Source organism: Myotis myotis, unplaced genomic scaffold, assembly GCF_014108235.1.
Source record: "Myotis myotis isolate mMyoMyo1 unplaced genomic scaffold, mMyoMyo1.p scaffold_m19_p_11, whole genome shotgun sequence".
Taxonomy (NCBI): domain Eukaryota; kingdom Metazoa; phylum Chordata; class Mammalia; order Chiroptera; family Vespertilionidae; genus Myotis; species Myotis myotis.
Window position 1 is genome coordinate 7535996 of NW_023416315.1, and position 13736 is coordinate 7549731.

The 13736-nt window shown below is 43.0% G+C and overlaps 1 protein-coding gene across 14 annotated transcripts in view; it reads right to left on the reverse strand.

Annotated features, from left to right (window-relative positions):
• AVL9 (AVL9 cell migration associated) overlaps positions 1–8821 on the reverse strand; it is a 40451-nt gene extending 31630 nt beyond the window's left edge. For 10 of the 14 annotated variants that reach the window (XR_004970779.1, XM_036327395.1, XM_036327392.1 and 7 more), the window contains exons 1-2: positions 8507–8821; positions 1511–1631 (exon numbers count right to left, since the gene is read on the reverse strand). Coding sequence is in view for 13 of the 14 variants with exons in the window: in XM_036327395.1 (XP_036183288.1) it covers positions 1511–1631; positions 8507–8599 (214 nt within the window). In the remaining variant the exon portion in view is untranslated. Of the gene's footprint in view, positions 1–1510; positions 1632–8506 lie in introns of those variants that run through there. The other 4 variants (XM_036327389.1, XM_036327391.1, XM_036327388.1 and 1 more) reach the window with 1 other exon arrangement.
• Between the last annotated feature and the right edge of the window lie 4915 nt (positions 8822–13736).

A 13736-nucleotide genomic window follows, 5' to 3' on the forward strand; every position in this document is an offset into this window, starting at 1 on the left:
ACCTTATTCTTGGAAATGCATGCTGAAGTAATAAGAGCTAAGGTGTCATGATATTTACAACCGACTTTCAAATAGTACAGGCAAAACTGTACACAAACACAAATACAAAGAACACTGTGGAATATTCACTATACTAGTCTTTCAACTTTTCTGTATGTTTAAAAGTGTTCATAAGTCAAAAAATTGGGATAAAAACATCTGCAAGGTTAAAATTCGATATTTAAAGTTTATTAACCTGCATAGTAACATTTGCTCCATTTTACCAAAAATTAAACAGGTAACCCAACCAAGTTCAACCTAGTCTTTTGGTAGAGCCTCTCGTACATGATAAAATGTCGTTCTTCACGGAGCCTGCCAACGCACTCCTTACGGGCGGCAGGAAGCAGTGCTGACCTCACAGCCGTGCTCTATGGGGTGCTGCTGGTCTGCACGTACAGGCCGGCTCTCAGGCAGGGCGCTGGGATGACAGTGGCCCCGGGGTGGAGACGCAGTGCCGGATGTTTCCGGGTGGGCACTGGGGCACGACCTTGTAAGTTTGCAGGCAGAGCCCCAGTCAGTCTGCTGGTGCAGGTGAGGCCTTACGTTTGCCTGAGAGGAGTGTGAAGTATAAATGCAGGAAGTGCTACCAGCAGTGAACGTCCTAATCTGGCTAATCACTTACTTTGGCCAGGTTCCTGGCAAGAGAAGCCAAGGTTCACCAACCGTTACAATGCAAGCCTGGCGCTCAGCTGGAGATCCTCTGGATCCTTTAGAGCAGTGGTTCTCAGCCTTCCCAATGCCGCGACCCTTTAATACAGTTCCTCATATTGTGGTGACCCCCAACCATAAAATTATTTCCGTTGCTACTTCATATCTGTAATTTTGCTACTGTTATGAATCGTCATGTAAATATCTGATATGCAGGATGTATTTTCATTGTTACAAATTGAACATAATTAAAGCACAGTGATTAATCACAAAAACAATATGTCATTACATATGTGTTTTCCGATGGTCTTAGGTGACCCCTGTGAAAGGGTTGTTCGACCCCCAAAGGGGTCGCGACCCACAGGTTGAGAACCATGCTTTAGAGCATGAGGAGTCAGCTCCAACCAGATTTTAAACATTTTATAATTAAGCACAATCAACTGTCCTCTCATTCATTCATGTATTTATTTGTTTGTTAATCCTCGCCTAAGGATATTTTTCATTGCTTTTTAGAGAGAGTGGAAGGGAGGGGAGAGAGAGAGAAACATCAATGTGAGAGAGACACATAGACACACTGATTGGTTGCCTCCCAAATGTGTCCTGACAGGGGTGACTGGGGCAGACCAGGGATCAAGCCTGCAGCGGAGGTACGTGCCCTTGACTGGAATGGAATCCGAGACCCTTCAGTCTGTGGGTCGATGCTCTATCCACGGAGCCCAACTGGCTAGGGCCAAAGGCATTTCATTTACAAAGTACTTAGCATCTAAGACGTCTTGTCAAATTAAAAAAATGACACCAACTGCCCCACCGCCTGTTCACGTACCTTCCTGGTAGTTGTGTGCGCCATCTGGTAAGGCCAAGAAGGGCAGGTACTTCCATTCCTCAGGTATGGTGGGGCTGTCGTGTCCATCTCCTGGAATCAGGGGCGGGTAAGAGAATTCCACCTGAAATGGAGAGGAAAGTTGTTAGCCAAAGGTTGTTGATCAAAGGGAGAATTTTATCTTGAAAGGCAGAAATGCCTTTAGACGCTGAAAAACAGGAGTAAGGGTAAGCCACACTTGCTGACGTCATGTGACATCATCAGCAGACCTATGAGATAGAGGGGAAGGGGGAGGGGGAGGGAAGGAAGAAACAAGGAGTAAAAGAAGGACTTGCACGCCTCTCCCTTTCTGATTTAACAGGCTGCCGCATCTTAATGTGCACAGGAGGGTGGTGGTGGCAGTGAGTGGGCTGAGATGTACATCTGGGAGCTGCCATCAGACAGGTGGTAACTGCCGCCATGGAGCCCTGAGGAAACCCAACATCCTATGGAACAGAGTGGAGGAGGACGTCCAACAAAGGAGCCTGAGAAGTGAGCCAAGATCTAGGTTTGCTTCGCATCCATTGGCTCCCTTGTTCCCAATACTTAGACCTTCAAGTTTATGGTTTTTTGTTTGTTTGTTTTTAAATTATATTTTATTGATTTTTTACAGAGAGGAAGGGAGAGGGATAGTTAGAAACATCGATGAGAAAGATACATCGATCAGCTGCCTCCTGCACACACCCCACCAGGGTTGTGCCCGCAACCAAGGTACACGCCCTTGACCGGAATCGAACCTGGGACCCTTCAGTCTGCAGGCCGACGCTCTATCCACTGAGCCAAACCGGTTAGGGCTCAAGTTTATGGTTTTGATGGCGGGCTGGTGGGGTGTGAGGAGGCATTAAGCAACATTTCAGATTTATTATTATTTTTTAAGATTGAGAATTGACCAATGAAAGTTCAATGAAGTCTCTTCAACACTGTGTCTCACAGAAAGAACCAAGTTTTTTTAAATATATATTTGTATTGATTTCAGAGAGAGGAAGGGAGAGGGAGAGGGAGATAGAAACATCAACGATGAAAGAGATTCATTAATCGGCTGCCTCCTACACGTCTCCCACTGGGGACTAAGCCAGAAACCCAGGCATGAGTTCTCGACCGGAATCAAACCTGGGACCCTTCAGTCCACAGGTTGACGCTCTATCCCCTGAGCCAAACCAGCCAGGGCAAGAACAAAGTTTTTAATATGTGCCCCCAGGTGCTGGCATCCCCAGGCTTATTAGCATTTTCTCTGAGCTTCTAATTATTTTTGTTATTTCAATGAGACTTTTGGAGAGGAGGGCAGAACAAAATACTCGTTAGCTATTTTAAAATGTTATAATTCAGCCTGGCCAGTGTGGCTCAGTTGGGGTCACTAGTTCAATTCCCAGTTAGGGCACATGCCCAGGTTGCAGGCTGGATTCGATCCCCTGTAGGGGGCGTGCAGGAGGAAGGCAAACAATGTTTCTCTTGATGTTTCTCTCTCCCTTCCTCTCTCTCCAAAAAAATAAAAATAAAAAAATCAATAAAAATATATTTAAAAACAAAAATATTATAATGTTGTAATTCAGTATTTCTTAATAGGAAAAGATATTAATGGTATATTGTTACATAAAAAGGCAAATCATAACACTTCATTATCGTATAGTATATTTTTTGGAAAAAATTATGCCTATTCATAAAAAATAACTGGAGTGTGCTCTCCCTCCTGGGAGCATGCCCACCCTTTACCCCTCCCCTCTTTTTCCCCACAGGTGTGTATCTCCTAAACTCTAAGGGGCCCCACGAGACTGGCAAACAGGGGAGCAATGGGCAGTGACAGCTTGTCCCAGGTTAAGCCCCTGAGCCTGTCCCAGGCCCCCCGTTCTCTGACTCTCCAGTGAGTGACAGCCCATTCCATTGCTAGAGCCAGAGCAGCCCCGCCTGGACACTCTCCTGTCGCTGCTTCTGCCCTCAGCCCCTCCTTGCCCACTGCCCCGCTTTGACAAGGTGCTCTCAGAAGCAAACCCCAACAAAGTGGGAAGGATATTCACCAAGCTGTGAAGAGCAGATTTCTCCAGGACTTTAAGTGCTAGTTTTCTTTCTTTCTTCTCTATATTTTCTCACTTTTCTATTTACAGTGAATATATATTACTTACGATAAGAAATGTTACTTTTTAAAAACAACTGGAATATGACTTGAAATTTTTTTAAAAATATCAATTTTTATAACAGCAGAGGAGCTGTATCGGTGTGTTGGGGTCAATAGATGTTTAGGTTCTTTGGTAGAACAGGAGGAAGGAATCAAAGATCCTCCCCACTCTCTTCCCTGTCCATCTCTGTCTCCCTCTTGTGGTGCCCATCCCTAGACCAGCCTTCTGCAGCCCTCCCTTATCTTCTAGCAAAGGCTGAGATCAGCAAAGGGTCTGAGTCACAATAATATGAAAGAGTTATCCGTGATGCATAAGCATCTCACTGGAGATGAAGACTTAAGCCAAAGAAAGAAATGTAGGCGCTTTCCAGCTACTGGGGAGGATTATAAGAGGACAAAAGCATCCTCCGGCTATTTCTAAATTTCCATTATTCAGGTTGACACCCACGCTGCTTAGCTGCGATGCCGAGGCCTAAATGACAACTATTCCACTCTCTACATGTTAATACCGCAGCCCTCCAAAGCCAGGCGTGTTCATCATCGCAGCAGATGGAAAGGATGGTGAACATCAGGAAGAAACCTCTGCCAAAATATTAAAGTTCAAGAAATAAAAGTGCTGGGGAGGAGGGGGGCGAGGCAGTATTGTTTCACAAGTTCTCTGAGTAGCGAAACCATCTCTGGACTTATTCTTCCCTAACCTCTAACTCTCCAAAGTTTGTTCTTCCTGTTCCAAAGGCCTACTTATTCCAACAAGAATCACGAAGGATACGCCTTAGTGTTTCATCATTGTCACCACAGGATTCCATCAGCAGCAGGTGCCAAAACTCCATACGTCAGCCAGCCATCTGTCACCAAAACCTGAATTGGTCAGAGCTTGCCAATATCACCCTAACATCACACACACACACACACACACACACACACACACACACACACGCCCCGAATCTCCACAACCCATCCCTGAATTTGCAACACAACATCCTGTTACCCAAGGAGATGTTCCCAGGATGGGACCACTCAGAGCAACAGGAAAACATATTGTTCTCTCCCTCATTCTACTTGCTTTACTCACCGTTGGAAATAGTGTAAACATGAGTTCTAGTATTTTCATAATTCTACTTTTTGAAAAAGTACAATCTGATAAAACCAGTTTATTCAAGAATTAAAACGTCTAGCCATGTATACAAAACCATCAACAGAACAAAATCAGAACAGCGGTCAAAAATCAAGTAATAATTCCAACTTTTCAGACATCACTTTGGAAAATAGCTATTCCCTATTAATTTGGGTGCTTTTAAAAAAGTTCCAAACTATGAAAGAACCAAAAGGTTTAATTGATATACATTCGATTATATTATTTTGCTAAAAAATACACTAATCTGACAAATAGTTTATATTATTTAGTGCCCAAAAGCAAATAAAGGACAAATAAAACTCTGGAACACATAATGTATAACAAGCAAACTATACAGAGGAGGAGCCATAAATAATATTGTGTCAAAGACTAATTTCAGATGAGTTTTTAAGGAAGAAGGGTCCTTTGCTAAATACTAAGTTTTTTAAAAATTTCAGAAAAAGAATTGGAATAGATAAATATCTCAAAACTATTTTAGATGTCTGGGTAGTACTTTCACTTACTTAAAAAAGTGTTCTAAATGTGAAGTATAGCCATCAACTAGAATTATCATCACTAGAAATTAATATTATCTATGAAAGAATTCACTCCCACAAATTATCCCAATAAACGTGAAAAAAAAAATGGCCAAGTGATAAAAGTTATTAGATGTTCATTTTAATTTAAATGGAGGAATTTTTCATTAAAATATATTTCATTAAAATATATCTGAAGGCCTCAAAGGTGAAAAAATTGGAGATAAGATGACGGGACATCTGTCTACATGCCTCGCTTGGGGGTCCTCAGCACAGCTATACTGGAAGAGAGCTTCACCTTGTGGTCCACGTGAGCGGACCTCACTCCTGCATCATGGCAGTCGCTCTGGAGCAGCTTTTTAACAGAAGGGCCTACGGAGATTTAATGGAAAGTTATCGCGCTTAATTAGCCCTGCAGACTGCTGCAAGCCATTTCTTTACACAAAGGTTTTACTTTGGTTCCCTTGGATCTAAAAACGGGAAATGACACCCAGTTTGGGAATTTTCGCTATGAATAATCTCAGTGCACGGAAAGAACTGGTGATGAGCATGACCTGCGGCATCTGGAACATGGGAAGGCCCTCCGCTATCTAACCGGATCTGAGGTCAGAGTCACAGGTCCATGACCGCGCACTCAGTGCCCCTCACCTGGAAGGAGCGTCTTAAAATGAAGAAGGTAGTCGGTGAGTACATCCCGAGGGAAATCTTACACACTTAGACGCTCTGAAACACCTGACATACTGATTTTGTCTCTGCACTGTCTGATTTTAGCAAGAATCCTGTTTGGTTTAGCCAGAGACCCCCCCTTCACCGCTGATGTAGTCAATTCCCATTCATCGACCCCCACTCTGCTCCTTGCCTATAAACTCCCACTTTTCCCTGTTATATTCAGAATCGAGCCTAGTTCTGTACTGAGATCTCTTTTTCCCTCCGGCAACAGCTTTTCTGAATAAAATCTGGTTTTACCGCTTTAACTATTGTCCAGCTCTGGTTTTCCTGATAGCACCAAATTAGCTGCAAGTACGCTTAAGTCAACTAACCTTTCTGGGTTTCAGTTTACTCATGTGTAAATTTAAGAGGGATGGAGTAGATGATCTCTAAGGATTCCCGCCAGGTCTAAACTTCTCAGGAAGAAATAAGGTACAGAAAAAAATCAGCAATTTGGATTTGCTGGAGGTCGGGGAGCTATGAGGCCAGGACGCCCTGACTCCCAGCATAGTGTTCATTTTACAGAACCAGTCACCATTCTAAAACTCAGTGCTGAAACCCCAAACCAGACACATCCAGGGAAACGCCAGGGTGCTACTGCAGCCCAAAGGGCCTCTTTCATCTCACAATCTGTTGTACAGTTGTCTTTAATCTCCAAGCAGAAGCAGCACTACATTTTGTTTTCTAAAGTAAAGTAAGCCCAGCCAGTGTGGATCAGTGGTTGAGCGGCAACCTATGAACCAGGATGATTCCAGGTCAGGGCACATGCCTAGGATGTGGGCTCGATCCCCCCAGTGGGTTGAACAGGAGATAGCCGATCAATGATTTCTCTCTCTCCCTCTCCCTTCCTCTCAGAAATCAATAAAAATATATTAAAAATAAAGTAATTTTTCCTCTCTGGAAATAAAAAGTATATTCCTTTTGCCCATAAAACAGATATACAACATAGTAACTAATCTCGACTTTAGATGACAGCAAAAATGAAAAGATCTCATTGTATCTCCTACCAATAGTTCCTTCTTTTTTGTCTTTAAAACTGTTTGGTTCTGAAGTGGGGCTGCCACTTCTTACTTTACCTGGAAAGACACCTAAACGCCACATGGTTCTGCAGAATGAACACAGGACGTGCCAGAGCGATTGTAAGTCTGACTCCTGGGCTGTCCAGCAGTGCGATCTCTGCGAGATCATTTTACTGCCTGCAAGCTTCAGTTACTGCACCCATATCCAAAGGAAGTTATACAGGGACAAGATGAAAGCTGTGAACTTTAAAGATCTAATGGTGATGAACACTTTGCTTGCACGCCATGATGCAAACTCAAATATCTGTTCTCTCACCTGTAAATATAGGGTCACATTTTAAAACCTTATAATCTACGGCTGCTTGGAATGTTTCAGATATGGCACCGAATAACACCACTCCTCTGTGGTCTCTTCCAATGCCATTTCCACCCGAGGAACAGATAAGGAATAGCAAGCAGTCTTTACAACACAAACACAACCATCTTCTCACTTCCTCCATCATTTTTTTTCTGTTATCATCCTAACGAACTTAAATTCTGCCCATAGACATCTTCTAAAATGTTATATTCCTGTGACATACAAGAAGGAAAATGCTCCATTACTTAGTGGCAGCAATGAGCATTTTCGATATTTTAAACATTTCAATTTCCCGTTCGCTAGCACGCTGTGACATCACTGCCTTCCAGTGTGTGGGCTCATTCTCTAACCCTGTTCCTATTTTGTCCCCTCGCCTTCAATGCACAGGTGCCATTGTTCCCTTTACCATTCAGTGAAGCAGCTTAAAAATGACTTTGTATTTGCACATGGCTTCGCTCGGTAAACACCCGTCTTCCCTCGCGCTTGAGCTGGGGCGGTCAGCCGCGCACCTAAAGGCAGGAGCTGGACGAGATCAAATAGCAAAACCGAGGCCCAATGGGAAGGCGGGGCGGGGTCAGCCCACCTCCCCGGCCGCCCGCGTCCCGGGCTCCCAAGATAAACAAAGGAAGTGGACGGTGTCACCGCGGCAGGTGCTGCCACCGACCCGCGGCACCCGTGCGGCAGCCCGCCGAGCTCCACCCGTCCACACGCGGCCCGGGTGCTGACTCCTCCTGCGGGCTCCCGCCCTGGGTGGGCACCGAGAAAGTCCACGGAGACAGAGATGGACGGGGGGGGGGGGGGGGGGGGGGGGGGGCGGACCTTCCCTTCCTTCCTCCCGCTCCACCAAAGAGCCTGAACACCTACCCACCCCAACGCCCCAACACACAGCGCCTCCGCTGCTCGACGCAATGCATGTCCAGGGGCGGGAGAGAGAGGGAGCGTGGGGCCGGCGGCAGGTGGGGCGAGAGGGGGTCTGCAGAGAGGAGACGATCGCAGAGGCCAGAAGGACCGAGGGCGCTGCCGGCGGGAGGAAGGGGCGGAGGGGAGGGGCGCAGCCGGCGGGAGGACGCCCGGGCGGCCGCGGGCGGGTCGGGGGCGAGCGGGGCCCTCCTCACCTGGCAGCCCTTCTTGTGGTGAAAGCCGACCACCACGATGTGCAGAACGGGCCCCCGCGGGGCGCCATCGCAGCCCCGCCCGGCCTTCTCCATGGGCAGCCGCCGCGGGCGCGCACGACCACGACTTCAACCGCCACGGGCGGCGGCCGGGTGACCGGCGGTCCCCGGGCGGCCGGCGATCCGTGGATTTCGGGGGTCAGCCGGGGCGCCGCATGAGGCCGCGCCGGGGGCCTGGAGAGGCCGAGGCTCCCGCAGCTCCGCCCCGCCCCCCGGCCGCCGCCGCGCCGCGCTCAGCAGCCTCCGCTCTTCCGGGCCGTCAGCCGACGCAGCCGCCGCCGGCGGGGAGGGGCGGGGCCGCAGGGGAGGGGCGGGGCCGGGGGCGGGGCCTGCAGTGACCTCCGGGCACACCTGTCCCCCCTAGCCACCTGCTTCCTCCTCCGATTCCTTCTCTTCTTCCTCCTTCAATTCTCCGCCCCTCCCCACATCGTTCCTCAACTTTACTTCCTTTTTAACGTGCTTTCCGTTCATTCCTTCACTTCCTTTCCTTGGATTCGCTGGCCTAGGGTCTCTCTAGCCTTTCTTCTTAAATATTGGATGACATATTGGTGCTGTTCTGTCTGTGTATTCAGTATTTAAATGCTTGCCCAGTATTTCTCTTTTGCTTCGTTCTATGCTTTTGTTTTTCTTCCTACTTAAATATTGTCTATAGGAATTCGGAAGCGACGTAAGGCCTGAAGCAGAATATCCTTGACAAAAAGGAAGTTTACAGGGACCCATATAAAATGCTTATTCTAATCCTGCTATTAAGACAACAACATTAAAAAGAAGGAAAGAAAAAACAGCAACAACATTATTTTCAGTCCATCTTGTTTCTGGGTTTAGTACTGAGGTCAGCACAAAATATATGGGAGCAGTTGTCACTAGAGTTTTTAATTTCCTTGCTGTTGTACTACTTCAATTTTTTAACAAGCATTGAATCTCACCCTATGCCAATTTAAAGTGCATAATGGAAAGACTAACCGATTTATCAAGTCTTATCCAGGGCAGTTTGGAAGTAAACTAAAGATAGGTGCCTGCTTCAAATAGAATATGAGATCACTACAGTAACTGGCTGTAAAGTTTATCATTATAGTTGCACCTCCCTTAGTTTAAACAACCTTAGCAGTTGATATGGTCCACTGTTGGCCTTGACATTTAAGAACCTGCATTCTAATCTAAGTAAAGCTGAGAAAAAGAGTAAGCTTCCTGTGACCAAGTTTAATTTCTATGATTCAGTAGAACTGTTTTGATGCTAATAAAAATACTGTAGAAAATTTTCAAGATGTTGCTATCATTTCTATATTACAAAATTCTTGGCGTTGGCTCAGAACTGTGAGAAACTATATTATTCCCTGTATGTAGAATATGTTACCATTTTCTTCCATCTGACTTGATATTTTTCACAATTGGAATTGCTAAAATTAAAATGTAATTGAACATTTAAAAAAAAACTAAGGGTAGGGCATTTTAGAACTCTGTATCTACAGCGAACCCCAGTTGTTTAATTCATTGTGCAGGAGACCCAGTAACAGTTTTAAAAAACTCTGTATCGCTTTGCATCCTAGGGTTCCCAACTAAGATTACATAATTTGTTCATAACTATTGCATTGCTTAACTGTTTAAAAATTATATCATTTAAAATATGCTATAAGCAAAGAAGCTACATTGTGGGAGACATTGGGAGTGAAAGTAAGCAAGGGAATTTCCAGAAATTTTCCATCTCTAAACATACAGGCTGGCCCATTTAATACTGTAGAGCAGCGGTTCTCAACCTTCTAGCCCTAAATACAGTTCCTCATGTTGTGACCCAACCATAAAATTATTTTTGTTGCTACTTCATAACTGTAATGTTGCTACTGTTATGAATCATAATGTAAATATCTGATATGCAGGATGGTGTTAGGCGACCCCTGTGAAAGGGTCGTTCAACCACCAAAGGGGTCACGACCCACAGGTTAAGAAACGCTGCTGTAGAGGAACAACTTTTATATTAATTTTTTAATATAAGGAGTAAGAAATGTGAAAGTGAAACAAATTCAAAATTATTTGAGGACAGAACAATAAAACTTGCATGATCTTCAGATTTTTAATCATGATGGGCAGAAGGATTATGGAGAGAGAAAGAAGTATAAATTCTAGGAAAAGATCAGTCTTCTGTGATTATTCATTTATGTTCATTTTAAACCCCAAATCCAATGGGCACATTGTCCTTTACCAACTCTCGTCTCACTGATGAAATGGAGAATGAATATCATCCTATGATTTTATAAGCTTACATAACTGCTTTTATAAGTGTCCCAGTACATGGTCACATTTTAATACTAAGAGGGTTGTTGGTAGTATAGAAAAATATTGCTTTTCTATATGAATCATTGATTAAAAAGCAGTCAAAATTAATAAGAAACTGAAATATGTGCAGCCTTGTGAAGGAGAATCAAAAAAATAAAAAAAAGCAAGACTGAATGATAAAGGAAGTGGAAGTAGCAGTAGCCGACCCTTTCAAGACATATGGACCGAGATGTACAGGATTGTCAACAGAAACAACAGATCATTGTGCATACTGTGTAATGAAATGGTAGTAAGCAGAACGTGGAATGTAAAGAGACATTTTGAAACTAATCATTGTCAGCTCTTGAAAAAAAGTATCGATGAAAGGAAGGAATACAGTTCTAGGCAGCTACACCTCTATAAAAGTCAATCAAATTCCATCATTAAATTTGTAAGATGCTCTACAAATTTAACATCAGCAAGTTACTGTATTGCTCACTCCATAGCTCAGCATGGAAAAGCCCTCAGTGACGGAGAATTTATTAAGGAAACATTTCTAAGATGTGCACCAGCTCTATTTCACGATATGAAAAATAAAGATGATATTATTAAAAGAATTTCTGAGTTACCACTCAGTTGAAATACTATCAAAGACAGAATAATAGATCTTAACAAAAATGTACAACATCAATTAAAAAAAGACTTAAATAGCTGTAAATATTTTTTGATTTCTCTTGATGAAACTACTGATGTCACATCAAATGCTCGGTTGGCCATTATTGCTAGATATTCTGATGGTCTCACAATGAGAGAAGAGTTGATAGAGTTAGAATCAGTGCCAAAAAGTACATCAGGAAACGAAATATGTAAGGTTGTTATAAAAACATTCAGTGACCTAAACATTAATATCTCTAAAATTGTGTCAGTCACGACAGATGGGGCACCAAATATGGTGGGGAAAAATGTGGGATTCCTGAAATTGTTTATGGAAGCTATTAGACATCCACTTGTACCTTTTCATTGCATTATCCATCAGGAGGTGTTGTGTGCCAAATCAGGATTCTCAGAATTGAATGATTTAATGTCAGTTGTAACAAAAATTGTGAATTTTATAGCTTCTCGACCCCTTCACAAGCGAGAATTTTCTGCACTTTTACAGGAAGTTGATTCAACCTACAGTGGACTACTGATGTTCAATAATGTGAGATAGCTGAGTCAAGGTAAAGTACTTGAGCGATTTGTGGAGTGCTTTGAAGAAATTACGGTATTTATTGAGAATAAGGACCTGGCAAACTTTCCTCAGATCAATGATCATAAGTGGGTCAGCAATTTGATGTTTTTTACAGATCTCTCTGTTCATATGAATGAACTGAACTTAAAATAACAAGGTTTTGGCAAAAGTATTGACGTTGTGTTTGGATACATCAAATCTTTTGAAAGTAAACTTAAAATTTTCAAGCGAGATATTGAAACTGAAACTTATAAGTATTTTCCTCGGATAAAAAAGTATTTCGAGCCGAAACCGGTTTGGCTCAGTGGATAGAGCGTCGGCCTGCGGACTGAAAGGTCCCAGGTTTGATTCCGGTCAAGGGCATGTGCCTGGGTTGCGGGCACATCCCCAGTGGGGGATGTGCAGGAGGCAGCTGATCAATGTTTCTCTCATCGATGTTTCTAACTCTCTATCTCTCTCCCTTCCTCTCTGTAAAAAAATCAATAAAATATATTTAAAAAAAAAAAAGTATTTCGAGAAGGCCACTACAACGAGTGGAATGGAGTCCATACTTATGTACCAGAATATAGTAAACTCGTTATTTCAACAGTTCAGTGAAAGATTCGACCAATTTAGAAGCCTAGAACAGACCATTAAAATAATTAAGTATCCGGATGTCGTTGTTTACTGTACTTTGGAATTAAAGGATTTCCAATGGATGCAAATTGACGATTTAGAGATGCAACTTGCAGATTTTCAAGGTAGCATTTGGACTCATGTGTTTGTCGACTTAAGATCGAAACTTGAAAATCTGGAACGAAATCGTTTGAATAATGAAGAAGAGTGCAACTACAAACAAGAAATTTTGAGTGCTTGGAACAGAGTACCTGACACTTTTAGCGACATAAAAAATCTAGCGCTGGCTTTGCTAACAATTTTTTCATCAACATATTTTTGTGAGACTTTGTTCTCAGCATTAAATAATATTAAAACGAACAAAAGAAACCGGTTAACAGATGAAGTTAGTGGCGCTTGCTTGGCCTTGAAGTGCACCAAGTATGAACCTGCAATCGAAGAATTAGTAGACAAACTTCAGCACCAAAAAAGTCACTAATTTCTAGTTTTTATACCATTTGATTATCATTGTTTTTATTATTACTTTTCCTAAATGTACATTGTTTTTCTGTTTTTGTTCATTTTATACATATTTTTGGTTGATTTTTCTTTGTTAAATGGCATTTAAATATATAAAATAAATATGAAAAATATAAATTTTTTTTTACTATTGTTGCAAATATAAAAAAAAAATTATGAATATTTCTATATGTGACACGGCACCAGAGTTAAGTTAGGGTTTTTCAAAATTTTGACACGCGGAGCTCAAAAGGTTCTCCATCACTGCTCTAAGGTGACAAAGGGCTTTGCCAGGGCCTTCAGCTTGCCTTTTTCATTGCACTTGTCTCTTTATTTTGTAATTATGTTTGTAGTCTGTTTCCCTAGTAGACTGTGAGTTTTGTTTTATTCAAGTATGTATTCCCAAACCTTGCACAGTGCCTGGTAAGCAACCAGCGATGTTTTTTGAATGAATGTCAGAAAAAGCATTGCCCTCCTTGACTAAAGTCTGGGACCTTCAAGGTTGACATTGGCCCTACAAGTGCGAGGGAAACAGGTGAAAGAACAGGAACTGTCATGGCCCAATCCGAGTGCCCTGCC